The following is a 22,953-nucleotide window of genomic DNA, read 5'->3' as shown; positions in this document are numbered from 1 at the left end:
GAGACCTTGAGCAGCTGAGTGCTTCGGTGATGACTAGGTAGGTAGAGAAAGAGGTGGAGAGTGAAAGAAGACATCCAGGTATTGGACACTGTTTATTAGACTCCAGCAACTTAGAAGGTCATGGAGCCATTATAGGAATAAGAAAAAAAAGCGAGGATGGGCAAGCACATTTGTGGATGGGAATGAAGAACTTAGTTTTCTAAATATTATTTGAAAATGTTTCTTAAATTATTTTTTTACTGTAATATATGTCAGTGTGTTTTAAATCACATTTAGTACACTTCATTATGACCATGTATTGGGGTCTATTTTGTAGTGATCTCAGTCCCATGTCAAGGGTTGGAAGAGAGGTAACCCCTTGAGTATTCCATGTCTTCAAGAACCGATCATTCTGCAACATCTGAGCAACCCCTCTGATGATTTGCCAGTATTTGAATTATCATCAAGATCATGAGTCTGGTTGGAAATTGGCAAGCCTTAATTGCTTACTATGAATGTAGCCTAAATCACAAGACTAGTGTCATAATAATGCAAATAAATGGCCAAGATTTTTAAACATTAGAATGGCAGAAAAGAACAAGCAACATTTCAATAAACTTATTTTTAAAATATCTTCTAGGGATGCCTGGCTGGTCAGCTGGTGGGGCATGAGACCCTTGATCTCAGGGTCGTGGGTTTGAGCCCCACATTAAGTGTAGAGATTACTTTAAAATAAAATCTTAAAAAAATAAAAAAATAAATAAAATGTCATCTAAATTGTGCTCTTACCAATAAGATTATGGTAGCGTTCTGATCAATATACATGCAAAAACATAGGGCTTCACCCTATTTGCAAACACTAACAATGTTTCTTCTGGATCCCTTTAATTTGGCTTGTTTTACCAGGAGCTTGATGATTTGAACCACTACTGATCTGCCTGTACTCAGGGATGTGAGGACACAGAATTGGGTCACCTGAGAAAAGAGGAAAATGGAGACAGAGAACTGGGTGGGATGTCCTCTGAGGACTGCTCTACTGAGCAAAGGCTTTGCAAGTCTCCCGGTGAAGGGCTCATAGCAGAGGACAGCTGTATTCAGCTTCTCTAAGGCTGCTTTAAACACTTGAGGCTGGGCTATCAAAAGCTTTGTTTTCTGTAACAAAATGGAACAACTCCTGTGGAGTCTAAACACACATTCCCTCTGCATTACACCCACTCCTTTGCTTCATTATATCCAGGAGGACTAAGACAAAGAGATTTAGAATATACTTCATCCAAGCCAAGAAATACAGGCTCCATGTAAAATCGCAAGTTACAGCTGGATACGTATTGAACTTTTCTTATAAGCATATGGTTCTAAGCTGTTTTTATGTTGAAGCTTTTTCCTGCCTCCCACTTGCGGAGCACACGCTGAAAGAGTCTACAGATTGCATCATTCTCTGTCATGAAGCCGTGGTGTCTAGTTACGCTTCGGTAACAAAGCGTTTGTATTTTGCCATCTGCATTAAAACTGCTAGAGGACATTTCAGTGAGATTCCCTATGGTTTATACAGCTGCTTGTTGAACATGAAAATTTAAGATATGATTAGATTCATATGGCCCTCTACTCATATAGCTTTTGAATTTTGATGAAGTGATAATATGCAGAAGAGCAATATTTTGAGGACTATCCATCATGAAATAAACATGGCACATCTTTTATAGTATTAGCTACTAGAAGACATTTTAAAATAAGACTTGTATAACTGTGGACTCTGCTTTCTTTCTTTTTTTCAGATAATAAGGTTTCACTAGGAAGTAAACTTTTCAAGGTGTCAATTTTAGAAAATTCCTGATTAACTCTAAAAGGTTTTGTTCTTTCTTAAAGGTCAAAGCATCTTTCGAAGACGTATGGATGCAGCTGGAGATATGGTGTCTTTGAAATTCTTTCATCATCAATATTCCAACTCTCTTAAGTACAGCAAATATGCCATTTATCCTTAATGTCATTATAGTTTTCTACAATATTATAAAATTTAGGGATGCTATGAAATTCATAAAAGAAATTTATTGTTTTTCACCCACTCAGGCGAACATCTCTGAAGCAAACATAAAGGGAAGATGCACGGTGTTACCAAAACCTATACAACATTATTTTTAAAAATTTGGAAACAGGAAAATCATCCATAATTTTGTCACCACGATTTAACAAGTAACATCTTTATATAATCTCTTCTAGTCATTTGTGGTTTTTATACCCTTGTAGTCATGTAAAATGAGTATAGGCTTTTTTACTTTGGATTATAACATAGTCTTTTTCATTCTGCTACATATTCTTCATAAACTTTATTGTTAATGGCTGCCTATTATTCTGACTGTTCACTTATTTTGAGATTAACAATTTTTTATTATTATAAGTAATGGAAAGATGATTACCTTTTCACACATTGACTTTTTTATTGTTATTTTGAATTAGTTCTTTAGAATAAGATTCCAGGAATCAACTAACCGGTTATCATTTAATATTTTGGTAATTTAATGTTAAAAAATAGTTCTTTATTTTATATTTCTTTGATAGTAGCTAGATTTGACATTGTTCTACAACTTGTTTACTGTCTGTAGTTTACTTACATTTTTCTTTTTTAAGGATTTTATTTATTTATTTGAAAGAGAGAGCAAGCGGGGCGGGTGGGGAGGTAAGGGATAAGCAGACTGCGCTGAGCTTGGAGCTGATGTGGGGCTCGATCTCATGACCCTGAGACCATGATCCTGAGATCATGACCTGAGCCAAAACCAAGAGTCAGACATTCAACCAACTGAGCCACCCAGGTGCCCCTACTGTTTATTGGGTAATTGTTGTTTGTTTTGGACTGGTAGTTTAAAAACTGGAATCTTAATTAGAATCAAGATATAATTAAGATGACAAGATATAAACAAGTATACAAAGGTATGTATCTTTTCTAGGTATCTTTCTAAAAATAACTGTCAAAATGGTTAATTATATTATTTTTACTTACTGACATACTGAAATTTAAAACTTGTATCTAACAAAATATATGGTTATCTTTTTGATCTTTTCTCTATTGTTAAACTCAAAAATTTGTCTTCTCTTTTGGATATCTGATTCATAGCCAACTATTTCTATTTATATATTTAAAGCTTCCTTATATCTGTTATTTTATTTGGTGTACTTTTGTGTCAAAGTTTATTTTTCTTAAGTTTTAAATTTTTGCTAAGCCAAATTATCTATGTGGTTTCTTAATCCTCATTTTTCACATTGTTTGTTATCTCTCCTTTAGTTTGTTAAATTTTAATGTACTAGTTCTGTTCCAATGATCAAGACATATCTTTTTATACCATTAACACCTCATTTTAATTATTTATTAATTCAAATGGTTTTAATATCTGTAGGACAGGTGAATCTCATGACTTTTTTTGACATGTTTAAAAAAATTTTTATTGAGATATAATTGACATATAACATCATGCAAGTTTAAGGTGTACAACATGTTGATTTGATATATTTACATACTGCAATATGATCACCACCTGTTAAATTAATTAAACAAGGAGACTCTTATACTGAGGTGGCTCTATTTTCATAGTGAGTAAACCAAAATGTAAGCCTATAAATGCTTCAAAGTTACAAAATCAAAACACTAAGGACAACCAGTCACAAATTGCCAACTAGGCTTTAAGCTATAGCCAGTGAAATAATTTCCTTTCTCTGCTTCTACATTTTCTCTGTATAAGGCAGGGAACTCCTAATCATTTCCAGTATGGTGCTATCTGATTCAAATCAATTTTTGCTCAAATAAACTCTTAAAATGTCTAGTATGCCTCAATTTGTCTTTTAATACACCTTAGCATTAGCTTATGACATTTTTAAAAAGATCTATTTATTTACTTTAGAGAGAGAGAGAACAAGTGGGAGGAGGGGCAGAGGGAGAGAATCTTCAAGCAGACTCTCGGTTGAGCACGCAGCTCCATGCGGGGTTCAGTCCCACAACCCATGACATCATGCCTTGAGCAGAAACCAAGAGTCACACGCTCAACCGACTGAGCCATCCAGGCATTCCTAGCTTATGACATTTTTAAAGACAACTTCTAATATTATTGCTAGGAGCAAACCTTCTCCTCCACCCTCCCCCAAACCACACTACTCACAGTTTCCTTGAACCTTACTTGGAGCAGAAACCCACAGAGCTCCCAGCAAGACCTCCACTGCCTCCACTCCCACCACAAAGACCCAATCCTGCCCATTTCTCCTCAACAGTGGCTTAAGATGTAGTTCCCAAAAGGATGATACTATTAGAAGCTATCACTCCCCTTCCCCTCAGATAACATCAAGACAAGTCCAGTCATATTTTACATTCCTCTGTTACCATGAGGAAAAGCTCTTAGAACATCTTTCATTGTAGACCTCTAACTCTGGAAGGCTTTACACATAAAATCTCATTAATTTTCTAAACTTTCCCCACCCCCTTTCACTGTGCTCAAGAGACCACTATGTCTGTCCTCAGAAAAGCCCTTTGTGTCCTCTCTTTTGCATCTCTTTACATGTGACTCTAGCTCAGAATATGAGGAAGTCCTCTTCTAATTGTGTCTGTTTTCCAGAGAAATGAGATCTACTGAGAGTGAGACAAGTAAGGTTTTTGTTGTTGTTGTTGTTTTGTTTTTTTAGCTTTGAGAAGAGAGAAGAATGCATGAGAGAGTAGTTCAGAGAGCAGAAGTGGACATTTACTGCACCTACTACAGTCAGATTTTCCCCTGAGAGGGCAGCTTCCTCTGTAGCAGTACTAGATCAGAAGTATTCTTTCCCCCCACATCCTACATCCTGTAAGGCCAGAAGGTGCCCTGGGTGTTTTCTGGGATTCTCACAGCCATTTTTCAAACTATGGTCTATATTCTCTCCTTAAAAACCTGGGCTCTTTTGTAGCACACATCATGAGATTATACTACTTTCTACTCCTCCTTGTTAATATCTGTGGTGTGCTCTGCCCTAGACTCTCATTCATTGAAGATTTAGCATCAGGCCCATTATCTTTCTCTGCAACATAACTTTTATTAGTATTCTTGATGATTTCAACATTCATATGTTGAAGTAAATTTCTAGCCCCAAGATGGAGCTTGCTCCTGCCCAGGGTGCCACAGTAGCAAACCGAAACTTAGATAGCTTTCATGTCCCTGTGAAGCTCCACTTGATGGGAAACTTAGTATATCCACTCAGCTAATCCCCAAATATCAAGCCATCTCTGAGCTCTATACTTACTTCCTGTTCCTTCTCACCCCAAACAAGGTTAACTATGTGGCCCAAGCCAATCAGATATTTTCTGTTCTTCTCTTGTTTTTTATCTTTATCCTGTAAAAGCTCCCTGCCTTCCACCTATTTTGCAGTTCTCTGTACAAAGACCATCCACTTCATGAAGTATTAAACAGTTTGTTTGTATCATTAAGTTGTTTTCTTTAATCATTTTTTAAATATCTGGACTTTTTTGTGTTAAAAATCTTTTTCTCACCCTTGTACCTATGTAAATCTGACCACTACTCTTTATCTTTCTAGAATACACATTCCAATGTATCTTGAATCTCACCTAGATTTCCAGTTTTACTGATGACATTTAAAAAAGTTAATTTAAACCAATGTCACCTCTTTCCTGTCTTCATGTCTTTCTTTATTCAGCTTAGATTTATGGTCCATCACTAAAATTATTTCTGTGCATTTATCATCAACTTTCTTATCTCCTTTTCTCCCCCTTTCCTGACAAAACTCCAATCTTGATTAAATTCAATGTTTTGGCTCTCCCAGACTTGTATCTAGGAGCTTCATGTGGCTAGAGAAAAATGCACAATCATACTGACTGATCTCATTTTCAATGAAAGACTATATTCTTAAGTGTGGAGACTCTTGGCATTGCTTGGAAATTATGCATTCCTGTAGGTATTTCACCACCCCTCCATTCTCTGAGATTCCTTATCTACAAGCATCTCCTTACCTCACTTTCAGGATAAGACTTGCTTCTAATTTCAGTAAGAATATAGGCACAATCAGAAGAGAATATCCTCATATCACCAAATCCTTTGATGAGTACATGAAAGTCTTCACATGTTCAGTACATATACTAATAAGGCAGCCCTCATTTGTGAATTCAATGATGCAAATAAAGTTTTTATTTCTTTTTTTAAAATTATTTATCTTAGAGAGAGAGAGAAAAAGAAAGAAATCGTGCACATGTGCATGAGTGGGGGGGAGGGGCAGAGAGAATCTGCAACCAGACTCCCGGGTGAGCATGGAGCACTATTCGGGGCTCGGCTCCATGATCCATGAGATCATGACCAGAGCCAAAACCAAGAGTTGAATGCTCAACTGACTAAGCCACCCAGGTGCCTCTAGAGTTTTGATTTCTTAATGAAATATTTCCAAAGATTTTAAAGACTACAAGTCAGTTATTTTATAGAATGTTCCTTAACCTGGGTTTGTCAGATCTTTTCTCATGTTTAGATTCAGGCTGTGAACTTTCAGCCAGAATCCTACACACATGAAGTTGTATCATCCTCAGAGTAATTAACACCCAAAGGTGCAAGATGTCCATCTGTCCTTTTTTGGTGATGTTAATCTTTACCCCCTGGTCAAGGTGTTGTCTGGTTTCTCCACTATGTAGTTACTATTTTTCTCTTTATAACTAGCAACAAATCTGGGGGTAAGACACTTTAAGACCATGCAAATGTCCTGCCGCACTGCAACCTCTCCCCCCAAATTTAATGCCCATTAATGACTCTTGTCCCAAACTTTTCTTATGATGGTTTTAAAAAGATGATTTTTCCAATTCCACAACTCCTTTCAATATGTATCCTTTGTCATTTTTCTGTTCCCCAGAACCTCCCCTCTTTCTCCATGGTTTACCTAAATCTGTCTATCATCTATCTATCATCTATCTATCTATCATCTATCTATCTATCATCTGTTATCTATCTATCTATCTATCATCTATCATCTATCTATCATCTATCTATCTATCTATCTATCTATCTATCTATCTATCTATCTATCTATCATCTATATCATCTATCCATCATCTATCAATCACCAGGGGACTCAATAATGGACTTCAGATCACAAATTTCTTGATAGCATTGAAATCTCTTATTTTCCTTTAACCAAAGGAATTTTGGTTAAAAATCATTTGATTTTTACATTTTTGCCAAGCCTTCTGTTACAGTCTTTCTGTATTGTTTTCTTTCAAGTGTGTATCATCCAAATCTATTTTTTTAAAGGGTTAACATGATCACTTTCTTTTGTTTACATTGAAATTCTGAAGAGTATTGGAAATATAAGACTTGACAAATAATTTTTATTTTCACACTAGCAGTTTTTTAAATAATTGTATTTGAACAAGACACTGTTCATTCTACCCAACATAACAGGAATAAAAAACTATTTTGGAAGATCACTGTCCAACAAATGATCAGGTGTAGCAGATCACATTTTCTCAGTAATCTCCTCCCCAGGGCACAGCAATAATCTTCACTGTAGGTATCCCCACTGAGCACTTTCACCAAGACTTTCACGAAGGAATATTACGTTGGCTAAATTATTTTCTACTCATGTTATGTGGCCCCCAGGCTGAAGGACTACTACAATATACAATAAATTGAGTTGTTATCTCATTTATCACAAAGTTAATTAATTATTGTGGATAAAAATATTTTATATTTCCAAGGATGAAAGATTTTGAAAAGCATTCAATACCTGCTCTGTGTTTTTTCCTATCTTTTAAGTAAAAGCTTAATTAGTGACTTTGAGAAGGAAATGAGAAGTAATCAGCACATTATGCTTTCTGAAGATCTAGCTTTTTTGTGGTAAAAATGCTTCCACCATAAGGTTTATGATGTTTCTCACATTATTCAGTTCCCAGAACAATGCATTTACTGAAAATGTAACATGCTGCTGTGATCTGCCAGTATAAATGATGCCACTCTAAAGTTTTAAAAACATGTTTCCATGCATGAAATAGAAACCTCAAACCCAGGAAAACACAAGCCCTCACATTAAAATATTTTGTATCTTCTCTTCTAATTTTATAAAAAATATTTTTTAATGTTTTAAAGTGTTTAATGTTCAATTTTAACTAAACTTTTTTTGATTGAGCAAAAGTGTATCTGGAATGTTATCTTCTCTCCAATTAATGTCTCCAGCTCTCCTCTGTTTTCTTGACTTATGGGTTGACCAGGTAAAAATGGGGAGATGTGAAGAATAAAAAATAGTTCCCCCTATTTTTTCCTTATACCATCTCCCCCCCTGATTCCCCCCCTTCATTTTCCCTTCCTACTTAATCTTCTTTTTTTTTTTTTTAACATATAATGTATGATTTGTTTCAGAGGTACAGGTCTGTGATTCAACAGTCTTACACAATTCATAGGGCTCACCATAGCACATACCCTCCCCAATGTCTATCACCCAGCCGCCCCATCCCTCCCACAACCCACCACTCCAGCAACCCTCAGTTTGTTTCCTGAGATTAAGAATTCCTCATATCAGTGCAATCATATGATACATGTCTTTCTCTGACTGACTTATTTCGCTCAGCATAATACTGTCTACTTCCATCCATGTCGTTGCAAATGGCAAGATTTCATTTTTTTTGATGGCTGGGATATAATACAATCTTAAATAGAACAGAGCAGGCCTCATTCAGGAGGTGATCTTTGATCAAAAAGTTGAATTAAGTGAGGGAGTCCATGTTCTAGACAGAGCCTTAAGATGGGAGTGTGTCCCGTTGTGTTCACAGAGCACGTGGAGTGTGTTTCCTTGTTCACAAAAGTGTGTGACTGGAGGCAGAGTGGCAAGAGGGAGTAGAGAAGAAAATGAACTCAGAGAAATAAAAAGAGGAGCAAATTCATGCATTGCCTTGCAGGCCCTGGTTAGGAATTTGCTTTTTACTCTGGATAAAATGAGGAACCACTGGCTTTTTCCTTCTCTGGAGAAAATGGAAAGCCATTGGAAGATTTTGAACAGACGAATGATATAATTTGACATCTACTTTAAAAGGCTCAATCTGGCTACTGGGTTTAGAATAGACCCCTGAGGGCCAAAGGTAGCTGCTGGAAGAGCAGTTAGGATGTTATCACAGCAAAGCAGGTGAGAGCTGAGGGTGGCTCCCACCAGGGAAAGAGCAATGGGGACTGTGAGTAGTCAGATACATATATACTTTGAAGATGGGACTGGAAGTTTTCCTAGTATGTTGCACATAGGTTTGACAGAGGTGAGGAGTCAAAGATGACTCCAAGGTTTTGGCCTGAGCTACTAGAAGTCCAGAGATGCCATCAGTTGAGAGGATAAAGGCTGTGAGTGGAGGTTTGGGGTGATGATCAGAAGTATAGCATTGAACATGTTCAACTTGAGGTAGCTATAAGACATCCAATCTGAGATGTCCAATACGCAGTGGGACAAATGCATCTGAAATTCAGGAAGGAAGTTCGGAATGGAAATTTATAATTTTGGGAGGTATTAGCATATAAATAGTACTTAATACCATGAGGCCAAATGATATAACCAAAGAAGTAAGTGTAGATACAGTCTAGAAAAAGACACAAGTCTGATCCTCGAGACACTCCAATGAGGATATTGGAGAAGAGGAGGAACTGACAAAAGAGGAACAGGAGAAATGATCATTCTCACATTCATCTGAAATTTGTTCCCTTAAGTTGAAGATGATAGGGAAAAAGTTAAGAGAGAAAGGGTCATTAGGGAATTGAAACATGGGGCAGATTGCATGTAAAAGGGACACTCTTCTCTAAAGGGGCTGAGGAAGGACATGGCTATGGATAGGAAATTATCTTTCTAAGAATGTGTTAAATTCAAAACTTGACTCCTTTTATATGTCAAATGGTACATATACAGACTGTCTTAGAAAGCACTACTGAGCAATTACCTAATGCAAATTGCAGTATTTTGTTTATGGAGTCATAGGTATTCAATATATTTATATGTAGAACTTCTAGCAGATTCTCAACAAATAACGTGTTGAACTCTTAATGTATCACCTTTGTTCTTTGTTGAGAATGTTCATATTATGTTAAAACTGTTTTCCTTGCATACAGAGGACACATAAAAACTTTATTCAATCCTTTTTCTTAAGACATACATACCTATTAAATCAGATGCCAGTTTGTGAAGACATGTCACTTACACTTTATAATTACTACTCAGAACTTTGGCAGGTAAAGTGGGTGTGAACTGTCTATTTCTCTTAACTCTGGCTGGTTGGGAATTGTAGTCAATAAGACAAGCATTAAAAATATGAATACCTTCAAATATGAGCTAGATTTTATTACTTGGATCTAAGTAATCTTCATGGAAAGCTAGAGCTTCAGTCTACATTAATTTAGCAATGCCCTACATTCTTGGAGATCATTGCATTGAAAGTCTTCAATGTTTCCTCTCTCCAAGGAGTAAAGCGTAACTAACAAATCTGACTCTTCCTTCAGAAGGAGTGAGCGATTGTGCTTACCAGGATAGGAGGAAATGGCATTGATGTGGGTGGTCCTGATGACGCCCACGCGGGTCCCGCGGTTGTTTTTCATACACATGCAGATACATATGGCAATTCCAGCGATGACCCCCATGATGAATACAATTCCAAACACTATGCCAGCAATTGCTGTACCCCTAAAAAAGGAAAACAAAAGTACATTTGTTGAAAAAGCTCATAAGCCTTTCAAATACACATCCGTGACTATATGACAAATGCTCTTTGGCGAATTTCCTTAAGGATAATGTAAAAAAAAAAAAAAAAGATGATTCCCTGAATCAATCAAGTAAATCGTCTTGTGTATTTCAGTAGATAAGAAAAAGTTATAAGCTCTCAGGGAATCTAACCTATCATTCAGATTCTGATCTTAGAAATCCGTGTATTTATACAAAACACAATTATTCAGATACACTCTAAAATAATAATTTAAAAAACCATTCTGCTGTTAACTTGAACAGCAAAGAATTTACTGTCTGTGAGTACACATTAACTGAAAACAACTTGATAAATGTCAAAATAGTAAATAAAATTTAACATTTATCTTTCTTAAAACTATTCACAAAGTAGAACTGGAATTTTTTTTTCTTAACAGAACAGAGAAAAACAAACCAAATGTTTTTTTAAGAAACTATTCAGAAAACAGTTATGACAAATGGTATTCTCATTAAATTCAGGAGCAATGCTAGCAAAACCTCTATTCTGTTAATGTTATGTTTTTCTCCAGAAGGTTTTATCTCTCACAACAAAATCATAGAAAGAAAAAATACTGCATGCAAGAGTCAACATTACCATTATGTGTAGATAATATGATTTGTAGGAGTCTACATTTGTTCACATTTTGGAAAGTAATGGAGAAATCTTTGTGAAAAGATGTAGATTTTCAACCAGCAGTATCATTTCTAGCAATGCTTTCTGAGGAAAGACAGCACATGTGGGCACAAATAATGTAATAAGAATGTTTGCCAATATATTGTTGCTGATAGCAAGATATCAGAAACACCGTAATATCCAAATGACAAAAAAGAAAAAATAATAATGATAGACCAGAGAATGAATCCTATACAGTGACTGAAAAGGGTGAAGAGGTCCACGTGTATTGAGGTGAAATGTTCATGATAGATGGTTAACTCAAAAATAATACTACAAATGAAAAGGCAAATATCAACAATACCAGTATTAATAGAATGATTGCAAGGAGAAAACTGTATTTTTAAATTTCAAATTTTTGAATGTATATATAGTGATTATCTTATAGATATGAAAAAATGAAGAAATTTTTACTTTCTAATTTGGGTATCCCGTCCCCAGAAGTAACCATTTCAGCTCTTTCAAACATTGTTTTAGTACCTTTTTTTTTTAAAGATTTTATTTATTTATTTGAGAGAGAGAGAGCGCACGTGAGCATGAGCAGGGGGAGGGGCAGAGGAGGAGGGACCAGCAGACTCCCTGCTGACCTTGGAGCCTGATGCCGGGCTCAATCCCAGGACCCTGAGATCCTGACCTGAGATGAAATCAGACACTTAACCGACTGAGCCACCCAGGCACCCCTGTTTTAGTAACTTTCTTCCTATTTCTCAGTAATACAATTACATTCTTTTATTTTTTTAAATTTTGTATTTACATATTATCTGTTGGCTCCTCTTACAGTATTTGGGAATTTAGATCCCACAGACAAACTTTATCCTTGGTTAAATCAGTCATCAGTTTATATTACCAACTCATTGCTTACTGCTGAGCCAAGCAAGGCACCATGGTTACCTTTCATTTCTCTTACACTTACTTTGTTTAAGGAATTTCCATGAGTTCCCATCTTTCCATATGTCTGTTGTTTTCCCACCCCCCCCCCACCAAGGTCTTAGAAAATTTTTGAACAATTATCAGAAGTTCTTAACATTTTCTTTTTACTACTACTATTATGAAATTGCATAATGTGCTTGGATTTTTTTTTTTTTTAATTATTTTTTCAGTCCCTTAGGATTTTTCATGTCTGGAGACTCATTCTTCAGTTCTTGAAACTGTGCCATAAATGGATAATTTCATTTCCACCATTTTATCTGTTTCTCTTTCTGGAAGCCTATTCTGAAAGAACTTCGGGATAACTTCTCTAATTTTTCTGATCTCTGTTTTCTTGAACTACTCTCTGGGGAATTTCATTGACTTTACCTTCCAAAGTTTTGTTGAACTTTCAGCTAGTATACGTTTATTTTATTTTTTTTTTAAGATTTTATTTATTTGAGAGAGAGAGAATGAGAGACAGAGAGCATGAGAGGGAGGAGGGTCAGAGGGAGAAGCAGACTCCCTGCCGAGCAGGGAGCCCGATGTGGGACTCGATCCCGGGACTCCAGGATCATGACCTGAGCCGAAGGCAGTCGCTTAACCAACTGAGCCACCCAGGCGCCCCATCAGCTAGTATACGTTTAATTTCTGGGTGCTCTATCTTATCCTCCAGGGTACCCACCTCCCTATTTTATAGTGTCCTGTTTTGCTTTCATTGATATAGTTTCTCCTCTTAATCCCTGAAGGTAATAATGACATATATATTTTTAAACTTTCTCTACTTTTTGTATTTCTTCTGTCCTGTTTAGTTTCCTTTTTATTGATTATTTTGATCTGTTTCATGTTTGATATTTTCCTTAAATGTCTGGTGATCCTGAATCTTCTGCTCTTTAAAAAAGAGGCACAGAAGAGCTGCTTGGAAGTTCACTGTGGCCATCTACCATTGCACAGGTGAAATCCACAGTCTCAGAGTTCCCATAGTTATTTCGTTGGGGCTGTTCATTTTTCCCCTTAAAAGGATCCTCCAATTTCATGTATGAGCCAGCGTGACACTTTGCCGGAGCCTAGGGTTTTCCTATAAAGGTATGAATTTCCGTAAGATCCTGGTGCTTTTAGCTCAGAGACTCAGTCTCACTCTGCTGTGACAGTGGGGCCATTCAGAAGAAGTCTTCAGTAACAACATTTTTGTGGTTTAAAAGCATGATTTCTAGGGGTGCCTGGGTGGCTCAGTCGTTAAGCGTCTGCCTTCGGCTCAGGTCATGATCCCAGGGTCTTGGGATCGAGCCCCGCATTGGGCTCCCTGCTCTGCGTGGAGCCTGCTTCTCCCTCTCCCACTCCCCCTGCTTGTGTTCCCTCTCTCGCTGTCTCTCTCTCTGTCAAATAAATAAATAAAATCTTTAAAAAAAAATAAAAGCATGATTTCTAAAGCCAGACTGCCTAGGTTCCAACTGTTCTTTGGGCAAGTTGCTGAACACCTCCCACCCCCCTAATTTTCTTATTAATTAAATGAAGGTCAGCTTGACGCTTATCTGACTGTCCTCTCAAATTTCATATCATGAAATATCTGTACCCCTAGACTCATTTGTCAGGTAAATAATTTCTTATTTTTGTGCCATATACATATCTATCCTACACTTTTCTAAGACAGGTCTGTAATTCTCTTTCCAAACCCTTGGGGCCAGATCTATCTCATAGGTCAGAAATTTTAAGATTTTGGAAAGGGAATATTGTACATATATCATATATTGTAGGACACTTCCAGGGCCAGCTCAGGATACAATCCTGAGCACACATACATTTACATTTCTGCAGTAAAGAAGAGAATATTAACAGCCATAGATTACATAGAGCCTAGAAAAAAGCCTTAGGTTCCTTTGGGTCCAGTCTTGCCACCAAGTCAGTTACATAAAACATTTCACTTTCCAGAGTTGTTTTTTGTTTTGTTTTGAGGATTTCAAAATTGCAGATAAGGAGTTGTGAACCTGTATTTGTACTTTTCACAAGAGATTTTCTATTTATGACTTTTCCCACTCTTAAAAAAAAGGATACCACTAAAAATTCCAATAGACTCTTTTAAAATATTCCTACACACATTTTAACTATGTTAGTAAATTATGAAAGCAGAATGTGAGACATATTTGGATGTGCTGTGATTAGTAATTAAAAAATGGTGGAGTCCAGAAGCTTAATAAATAAGCCTTTTCAAAAAAGAGAGATATATGAAAGAGCCAAGATGTCCATCGACAGATGAATGGATAAAGATGTGGTATATATATACAATGGAATATTATGCAGCCATCAAAAGGAATGAAATCTTGCCATTTGCAATGACGTGGATGGAACTGGAGGGTATTATGCTGAGTGAAATAAGTCAATCAGAGAAAGACAAATTTCATATCATGAAATATCTGTACCCCTGGACTCATTTGTCAGATATGAGGAATTCTTAATCTCAGGAAACAAACTGAGGGTTGCTGGAGTGGTGGGGGGTGGGAGTGATGGGGTGGCTGGGTGATAGACATTGGGGAGGGTATGTGCTATGGTGAGCGCTGTGAATTGTGTAAGACTATTGAATCACAGACCTGTATCTCTGAAACAAATAATACATTATATGTTAAAAAAAAAAGAAGAAGAAGATAACAAGAAGGGAAGAATGAAGGAGGGGAAATCGGAGGGGGAGACGAACCATGAGAGACTATGGACTCTGAGAAACAAACTGAGGGTTCTAGAGGGAAGGGTGGTGGGGGGATGGGTTAGCCTGGTGATGGGTATTAAAGAGGGCATGTTCTGCATGGAGCACTGGGTGTTATATGCAAACAATGAATCATGGAACACTACATCAAAAACTAATGATGTAATGTATGGTGATTAACATAACATAATAAAAAAGAGAGAGATGTATCAAAGGAGATAATTTGAAATAAGTAAACCAAAAGTAATCTGGAAACCTTTTTATTGTAATTTTGAAGTCCAAATAAGATTGATTTGGAGGGCTTAATTTATGTTCCAGAAATAATCAATGGCCCAATTATTCAGGCATAGAGTTTCCAAAGTAAGTGTTATGGAAGCTGTTAAGATATCAAATTGGGACATATTTATATTCATTAATTCATTTTTTAAATAGAGGAAAGTAGAAAATTAGTCACATTTTGTTTTCCTGTTGGCAGCTCCAGCAAAAGTGCCTGCTTCTGAGGTCAGTAATTAGATTGCAACTAATGTGTTAAATGAGGTTTCTGATTAAATCATGATTTTGGTGTCCTTGATCTTTTGATACCCATTAGCAACTGTAAATTAGTTACTAAAGACATGGCAAGTATAACATTTATAGAATTATTTACTCCATTATTAATTAAAAGAAACAATAAACAGTAACCTTCTGGCATATAAATAATTTGGTTTTGTCAACTGTCGGAAAGAGAGAATCTATTAACTTGAGAAATTTGGCGTCATAAAAATCTTGAAAAAATGTAGTGAATGTATTTTTCTTTGAAAGAATGAACTGCAGAGTATATATATTTTCCTTTTTAAGCTTTTTTTTGAAATATTTACAGATTCACAGACAGTTATAAAAGGAGTACAGAGAGGTCCTGTGTATCCTCCACCCAGTACTCCCCAATGGTTACATCTTAGGTGACTAGAGTACAACATTAAAATCAGGAAATTGACATTAGTGTAAAGTGTGTGTATCATTCTGTGTCATTTAAACACATGCAGAGATCATGGAATCACTATGGCAAGCAAGGTACAAAACTACTCCATAAAGATTTCCCTTGTGCTACTCCTTTGTGGTCACACCCACCACCATCCTCCCCACCATTAATAACTGCTCAGATCACTACTCTGTTCTCCATTTTTGTAGTTTTGTCATTTTAAGAGTGTCATACAAATGGAATCATATAGTATGTAACCTTTTGAGGTGGACTTTTTTTTTTCTCAGCATATGCCCTTGGAATCTATCCTAGCTTTTGTGCATACTAATACATAATATTTCATGATATGGAGATAGCATATTTTGTTAACCCATGACCTATTTGCAGGACATTTTGGTTATTTCCAGTTTTGGCTTTTGCAGATAAAGCTGCTATGAACAATCATATTCAGGTTTTGTGTGAACATATGTATTCATTTCTCTGGGAAAAATGCCCAAGAGTGGGATTGCTGGGTTATTTGATAAGAATATGTTCAATTTTTAAAAATACTGCCAAAGTATTTTCCAGAATGGTTGTACTATTTTATATTCCCACCAGTAGAGTATGAGACATCCAGTTTCTCTCCATCCTTGCCAGCATTTGGTGTTGTCATTATTTTTAATTTTAGCTATTTCAACAGGTGTGTAGTGATATCTCATTGTGATCTTAACATACATTTCCTTAATGGCCAGGGAGGGTGAACATCTTTTCATGGACTTAGTTACCACTTATGTATCTTCTTCAGTGAAATGTCTCTTCATGCCTTTTATTCATGTTCTAATTGGATTGTTTGTGTTTTTACTATTGAATTTTTGAGAGTTCTTTATAAATTCGAGATAGAAGTCCTTTATGAGATACATTGTTTGCAAACAATTTCTCAGTCTGTAGTTTGTCTTTTCATCCTCTTAACAGAATCTTTTGCAGAGAAAAAAGTTTTTAAATTTTAATGAAGTCCAATTTTTCGATTTTTTCTACTATGGACTGTGCTTTTGGTGTCATGCCTACGAATTCTTAAGCCTTAAGTTCTGAAGACTTCTATGTTTCCTTCTAAAAGATTTATTAGTTTTATGTTTGATATTTAAACCTATGATCCATTTTGGTTTAATTTTTGGATAAGGTGCCAGGCTGAGTTTGAGGTTGAGTTTTTTGCCCATGGATATCCAACTGCTCCAGTACTATTTTTTGAAAACACTATCCTTCCTCGATTGCATTGTTTTTGCACCTTTGTAAAAAATTAGTTGGTTATGCTTATTTGGGAGTATTTTTGGGTTTTGTATATTCTCCTGTTGTTGAATAAGGTATTTGAGAAATGTTGATTAGATTCAGTTGGTTGTTCAGTTCTTCTGTATCCTTGTTGATTTTCTGTCCAGTTGTTCCCTAATTGATGTGGGAGGGATGTTGAAGTCTCCAATTATAATTGAAGATTTGTCTATTTCTCCTTTCATTTCCATCAGTTTTGCTCCACATGTTTTGTAGCTCTTCTGTTCTGTGTGGTCTCCCCACTTGACCTTTGCTGGTAGATGTAGTGTGGGGCTGTATTTTTTTTTTCCCTTCGGTGTTTGGCTATAGTCAAATTGTTATTATTTAAAAGTTTTCTGTCTTGCTAGGCTGCCTCTTTCTGGTTGCTGCTGCTAGAGAGATTAGGCTGTTGTTGGGGCTTTTATTGTATGTGCCCATTGGTGTATCTAGGTTGCCAGTTACCTCCAAGTCTGAGATAAATGAGGCAAAAAGAAAACCCAGGGAACTCACTCTTGTGTTCTTCAGGCCATGAGATCCTAGCTGATCAATCCTCTTCTCTTCATCTTTTAGACTTTTCTTGTTTGTTTTATATATAATGTCTAGGGTTCTAAAGTTGCACTTAGAGAGAAGAATAGGAAAAAAGTATGTCTACTCTGATAATGTATTTTTGAAAAATAAAATACTGTGGAAAAGGTATTGTTTAAAATTGTGAAGTGATTTTTTTAAAGATTTATTTATTTTAGAAAGAGAGAAAATGTGGGGGTGGTGCAGAGGGAGAGGGAGAATCTCAAGCCGACTCCCTGCTGAGTGCAGAGCCCAATACAGGGCTTGACCTCAGGACCCTGAGATCATGACCTAAGCCAAAACCAAGAGTCAGATACTTAACTGACTGAGCCACCTAGACACCCTGTGAAGTGCTTTTTTTAAAGTAAAATATAGAAACACCTTTTTAGAAGAGATGAAAACTGTGATAAATATTTTTATAAAGACACAACTGTTAATATTACTTAGGTTTCAGGGCAAAAGTAATATGTCATTCACATACATAGATATATGATTCCAAATCTATTCCTATTCATATTGAAGGTGCTCAAAAAATCTTTAATAAATCAATGAATTAAGCTATCTCACTCACATTTATTAAACTATTATGGAAGTATCACCCACAAAATTCTTTGTAATGAAAGTATTTCTTTGTTTAATTGAAATATAGTTGACATACAATGTGACATTAGTTTCAGGTGGAAAACATAATGATTAGACAGCTCTATAGTTATGCTATGCTCACAAGTGTGGATACTACCTGTCATCACACAATACCAGTGACTGTATTCCCTATGCTGTACCTTTTATCCCCGTGACCTATTCATTTCATAACCGGAAGCCTGTCCCTCCCACTCCCCAACACCCATTTTGCCCATCCCTCATCTCCCTCCTCTCTGGCAACCATCCATTTGTTTTTTATATTTATGGGTCTGTTTCTGCTTTTCTTGCCTGTTCATTTGTTTCATTTTTTATATTCCACATATGAGTGAAATCATATGGTATTTGTCTTTCTCTGCCAGACTTATTTCACTTAACATTATATACTCTAGGCCCAACCATGTTGTTGCAAATGACAAGATCTTATCCTTTCTTGTGGCTGAGTAATATTCCATCGTATGTATATGTATATACATATATAAACACATAATATACATAAATATGTAATATACATATTATATATAATATATATAAGTACAAAAAATATATATTTTAAGGAATCTTCATACTCTTTTCCACAGTGGCTGCATTAAGAGTGCACAAGGGTTCCCTTGGCTCTACATTCTCACAAACACTTATTTCATGTCTTTTTTTTTTTTTTAAGATTTTATTTATTATTTGAGAGAGAGCATGAGCAGGGTTGGGGCAGAGGGAAAGGAAGAGGGAGAAGCACGCTCCCCGCTGAGCAGGGAACCTGATGTAGAGCTCAATCCCAGGACCCTGAGATAATGACCTGAGTCAAAGGCAGATGCTTAACCGACTGAGCCACCCAGACATCCTATTTCTTGTATTTCTTTATTTACATAATCTCTACACCCAACATGGGGCTCAAACTCACAACCTCAAGATCAAGAGTCACATGCTCCTCCAACTGAGCCAGCCAGGCACCCCTATTTCTTTTGATACTGGCAATTCTGACAGGTGTAGGGTGATATCTTGCAGTGGCTGATTAGGGGATGATTAGTGATGTTGAGCATGTTTTCATGTGTCCATTGGCAATCTGTAATATAGTGGAAGTATTTCTTATAGGCACCTCTTTATTATTAAATTAAACCTGAAAGGGCATTTTTATTGAAAAAAGAAAGAAATCTAACTTATTTTTGATGCTGTTAATTTTTTTAACTTTAGCTGCTGATTTCTGGATTATAAAGCACAATTTGGGTATGTATGCAAAGAGAATTTTCTGTCTTCAGGAAGCTACTGCAAAACTTTTCATGAATTCTAAAAAATTTCAGAAATAATTATATTCTCATGGTATTTAATAACTGTAAGCTTAGTACTAAATAAAAACATTCAGTTTTTTTGGTTATATACAATGACCAATAGGCAAAAATCCAAGGTTGTTAAAGCAAATTACTCTTTTTAATTATCCATTATAATCATTTATTATGGTGAATGCTTTTTTACTCAGTTTATTCCAGGAGTAAGCAAACTAAGACCATGGGCCACATGGGGCCCCCTAGTTGTTTTAGCAAATAAAGTTTTATTGGAATAAAGCCCAACCCATTTGTTTACATGTTGTCTGACTGGTTTGGTACTATGTCAAACTTGAGTAGTTGTGAGACCACATGGCTTTAAAGTCTAAAGTATTTACTCTCTCATCTGTTGTAGAAAAAGTGTACTGACTTCTGATTTGATTCACTTGCTAATAAATTAATGTTGCCTTTCCCTAGATGACTTTTTCTTAAAAGTTATGCCGCTAATGATGCTATAACAAAGCCAGTGGTTGCAGAGTCAGGGCAATTTGTACTGAAAATCTAACAGTCTATGGTATTTGGAAGATCTTTTAATTCTATTAGTTAGAAACTCACAAGAATTGCAAGGCTTAAATATTCTTTTTGATTACCCCCACTGATATTTACTGTAGTATGTTTCGGATGCCACTTCAATACAAAAATTACTCATGCTTTGTGGTATAGTAAAAAATAAATATTTGGTCTTTGTCCCAGTTTCCTGGCACACAGCTCTTAAAACTCTTAGAATCTATGGAATGATAAAAGTGTCTTTTGTATGATAATGAAATGACTGGTGGCTGGAGGCCACTTAGAAGGGGGCTGGGCTCCAGAAGGACCTAAGCACTATTAATGGGTTGGAATTTTCAGCCCCACTTATAACCTTTGGGAAAGGGGGCTGGGGCTCGAGATTAATCACCAGTGGTCAGTGATTTAATCATGCACACACAAAGAAACCTCCATTAAAAACCCCTACATGTTGGGGTTCAGAGACCTTCTGGGTTGATGAACACACTGTAGTGCTTTGGTGGGGGGAGCACCTGAAGAGAGCGTGGAAGTTCTGGAGGCTTCATGCCCCTCCCCTCAAACCTTGTCTTATGCATTTCTTCCATTTTGTTGTTCCTGAATTGCATCCTTTATAATAAACTAGTTATCGTAAGTGTTTTCCTGAGTCCTGTGACCTCTAACATTGATTCAAACCTGAAGGAAGGGGTTGTGGGAATCCCTGACTTTGAAGCCAAGTTAGATGGAAGTGTGGGTAGCTCGGGGACCTGATACTTGTGACTGGCATCTGAATTGAGGGCAGTGTTGTGGGACTAAGCCCTTAAACCTGTGGAGTCTGATGCTAGCTCCAGGGACTTAGTGTCAGAATTGAATTGAATTGTAAGGCACTCCATTGGTAAGAGAATTAGTTCCTGTCAGGAGGAAAAACACCCCATATGCTTCCTTCTCTATTCTCCCAAAATCTCTGTAAATGTCTATTGGTGTCTATCGTTTAGCTCCATAGGTAGATATTGACCACCTGCTGATAATGAAAAAATTTTGAACAAAATTATAGACTGAAAATTTGTACCAAAGTGAGAGTCTGTAATTAAGATGTTAAATGTATTTGTTGTCGCTCTAATGATACTATGAATCTGTAGTTTATAACAAGGCTCAGAGATAATATATTTCATTCCATGAATAGCTTTTCATAAGCAAAACATGATTCTGATAATGTTGCAATTGGTACAGTAATATTTACAACACACTTTTAGACTCTGCATTACTATACAACAACTTAATACAGATACCTTGACATGGTTTTACAATTAAATAATGCTTGAGGTAAATAAGAGATACGAAAAAAAATGCTACTGTAATATTTCCCTTCTTCACTGACATGACCAACTTACAAATGCATTTCATAAAACAGCATAATACAAAGGACTTATGAATAATCAGTTCAATAATTTAATTAACACCAGTCCTAATAAAATAGGAAAATAAAAAAGGGCCACAGAAATATTTGATGCCTATATAAGATGCAAGCAGAATTACAGAATATTTCTATTAGGGGAAACTTTTCATATGGACAAAAGAGTTTTTAAGAAGTACATAAAAAATGAGAGGTAAAATTTTTAGGAGTTTTCTAGAAAAAAAATGACCACAATTTCAAAAGAATAAGCTTAAAATGGGTTCATCTCCTATTATAATGAAAATATGTAAGTGAAGCTGAAGCATTTTTATGTTTTTATTAAAGAAGAGAATACTAAATAATCCTATTTATTTATGATAACCCATATGTGATGAATTAAAGCAATGAAAAAAATATTGCAACTATAGTGCTGAAAGTAAAATGCTCACATGAGCAGAATAAAACTTGGCATAATTTTTTCTTCAATCCACTCCATTTGCTCAATAATTGTTCTTTTAGCCAATGCATTAAAATATTGTAGTACAATATTTTCATGTTCAGAAGTCTTTAAAACCAATATTTTATCTAAACCTATTGGCAATTAATAAGGTATATAATTTAGTAAAACTCTGAATTGCTTAATTTAAAAATGATGCATTTTCCTCTCTGTTGCTTTAATAAATTATTATGAAATGGTAAGAATAGAAAAACAAACTCAATGGAGTATGGTTTTTAATATAAGAGTATTTACTTCTGTAACTTCCATTAATAGCAACAGGACCCCAGAACTACCTGCATCTAGGTCATCCAGCTAGCTACATATATATGTATATATAAATAAATAAGGCTACTATAATTTCAAGTGGTTAAATTTATAAACCAAATATTGTTATAATCCCTAAAACACTTATTTTAGGAGGGTAGAAATATCAATCCATAAGATTCTCCCAATAAATCCATATGACTTGCAAAAAAATTCCTGCAAAATTCAGATATGCCCAAGGTTTTTATCTTGTCTTTTTTCATGCTAGTCCTCTTTACTAACTTCATTCAACATATCCTTGGTGGGGGAGGGCCTTACAAGTAATTTTTCCGTTATCCTCAGAATAATAAAATTAGAAACTAATGTTTCTCTAGTATATGTGCTGCCAAAGTGAGCCCAGTGTTTCTTTAAATGAATAAATTTACTTGATTTACTGACTCAGTCCATGTGGTGGATAGTTGTCTACCTCAGTATCTGTTTTCTACATTTCCCTTGATAAAAGAACTCTTTTTAAAAAAAAAAAAGGATTTATTTATTTGAGAGAGAGAGAGAGCACACGGGCAGGAGGGGCAGAGGGAGAGGGAGAGAGAATCTCAGGCAGACTG

The 22,953-nt window shown here is 35.9% G+C and overlaps 1 protein-coding gene across 1 annotated transcript in view; it reads right to left on the bottom strand.

The window, feature by feature from the left end:
• Positions 1 to 22,953, bottom strand: part of CYYR1 (cysteine and tyrosine rich 1) — a 103,519-nt gene that overhangs the window by 6,873 nt on the left and 73,693 nt on the right. The window contains exon 3 of the mRNA XM_045902612.3: positions 10,469 to 10,626. Within this exon, the coding sequence (XP_045758568.1) occupies positions 10,469 to 10,626 (158 nt within the window). The remainder of the gene's footprint in view (positions 1 to 10,468; positions 10,627 to 22,953) is intronic.

The sequence above is a fragment of the Mirounga angustirostris genome, unplaced genomic scaffold (genome assembly GCF_029215605.1).
Source record: "Mirounga angustirostris isolate CCGP_5_RB_7025 unplaced genomic scaffold, mMirAng1.0.hap1 SCAF_1, whole genome shotgun sequence".
Lineage (NCBI taxonomy): Eukaryota > Metazoa > Chordata > Mammalia > Carnivora > Phocidae > Mirounga > Mirounga angustirostris.
The sequence above is the reverse complement of the archived record's forward strand: the minus strand, read 5'-3'. Positions and strand labels throughout refer to the sequence as shown.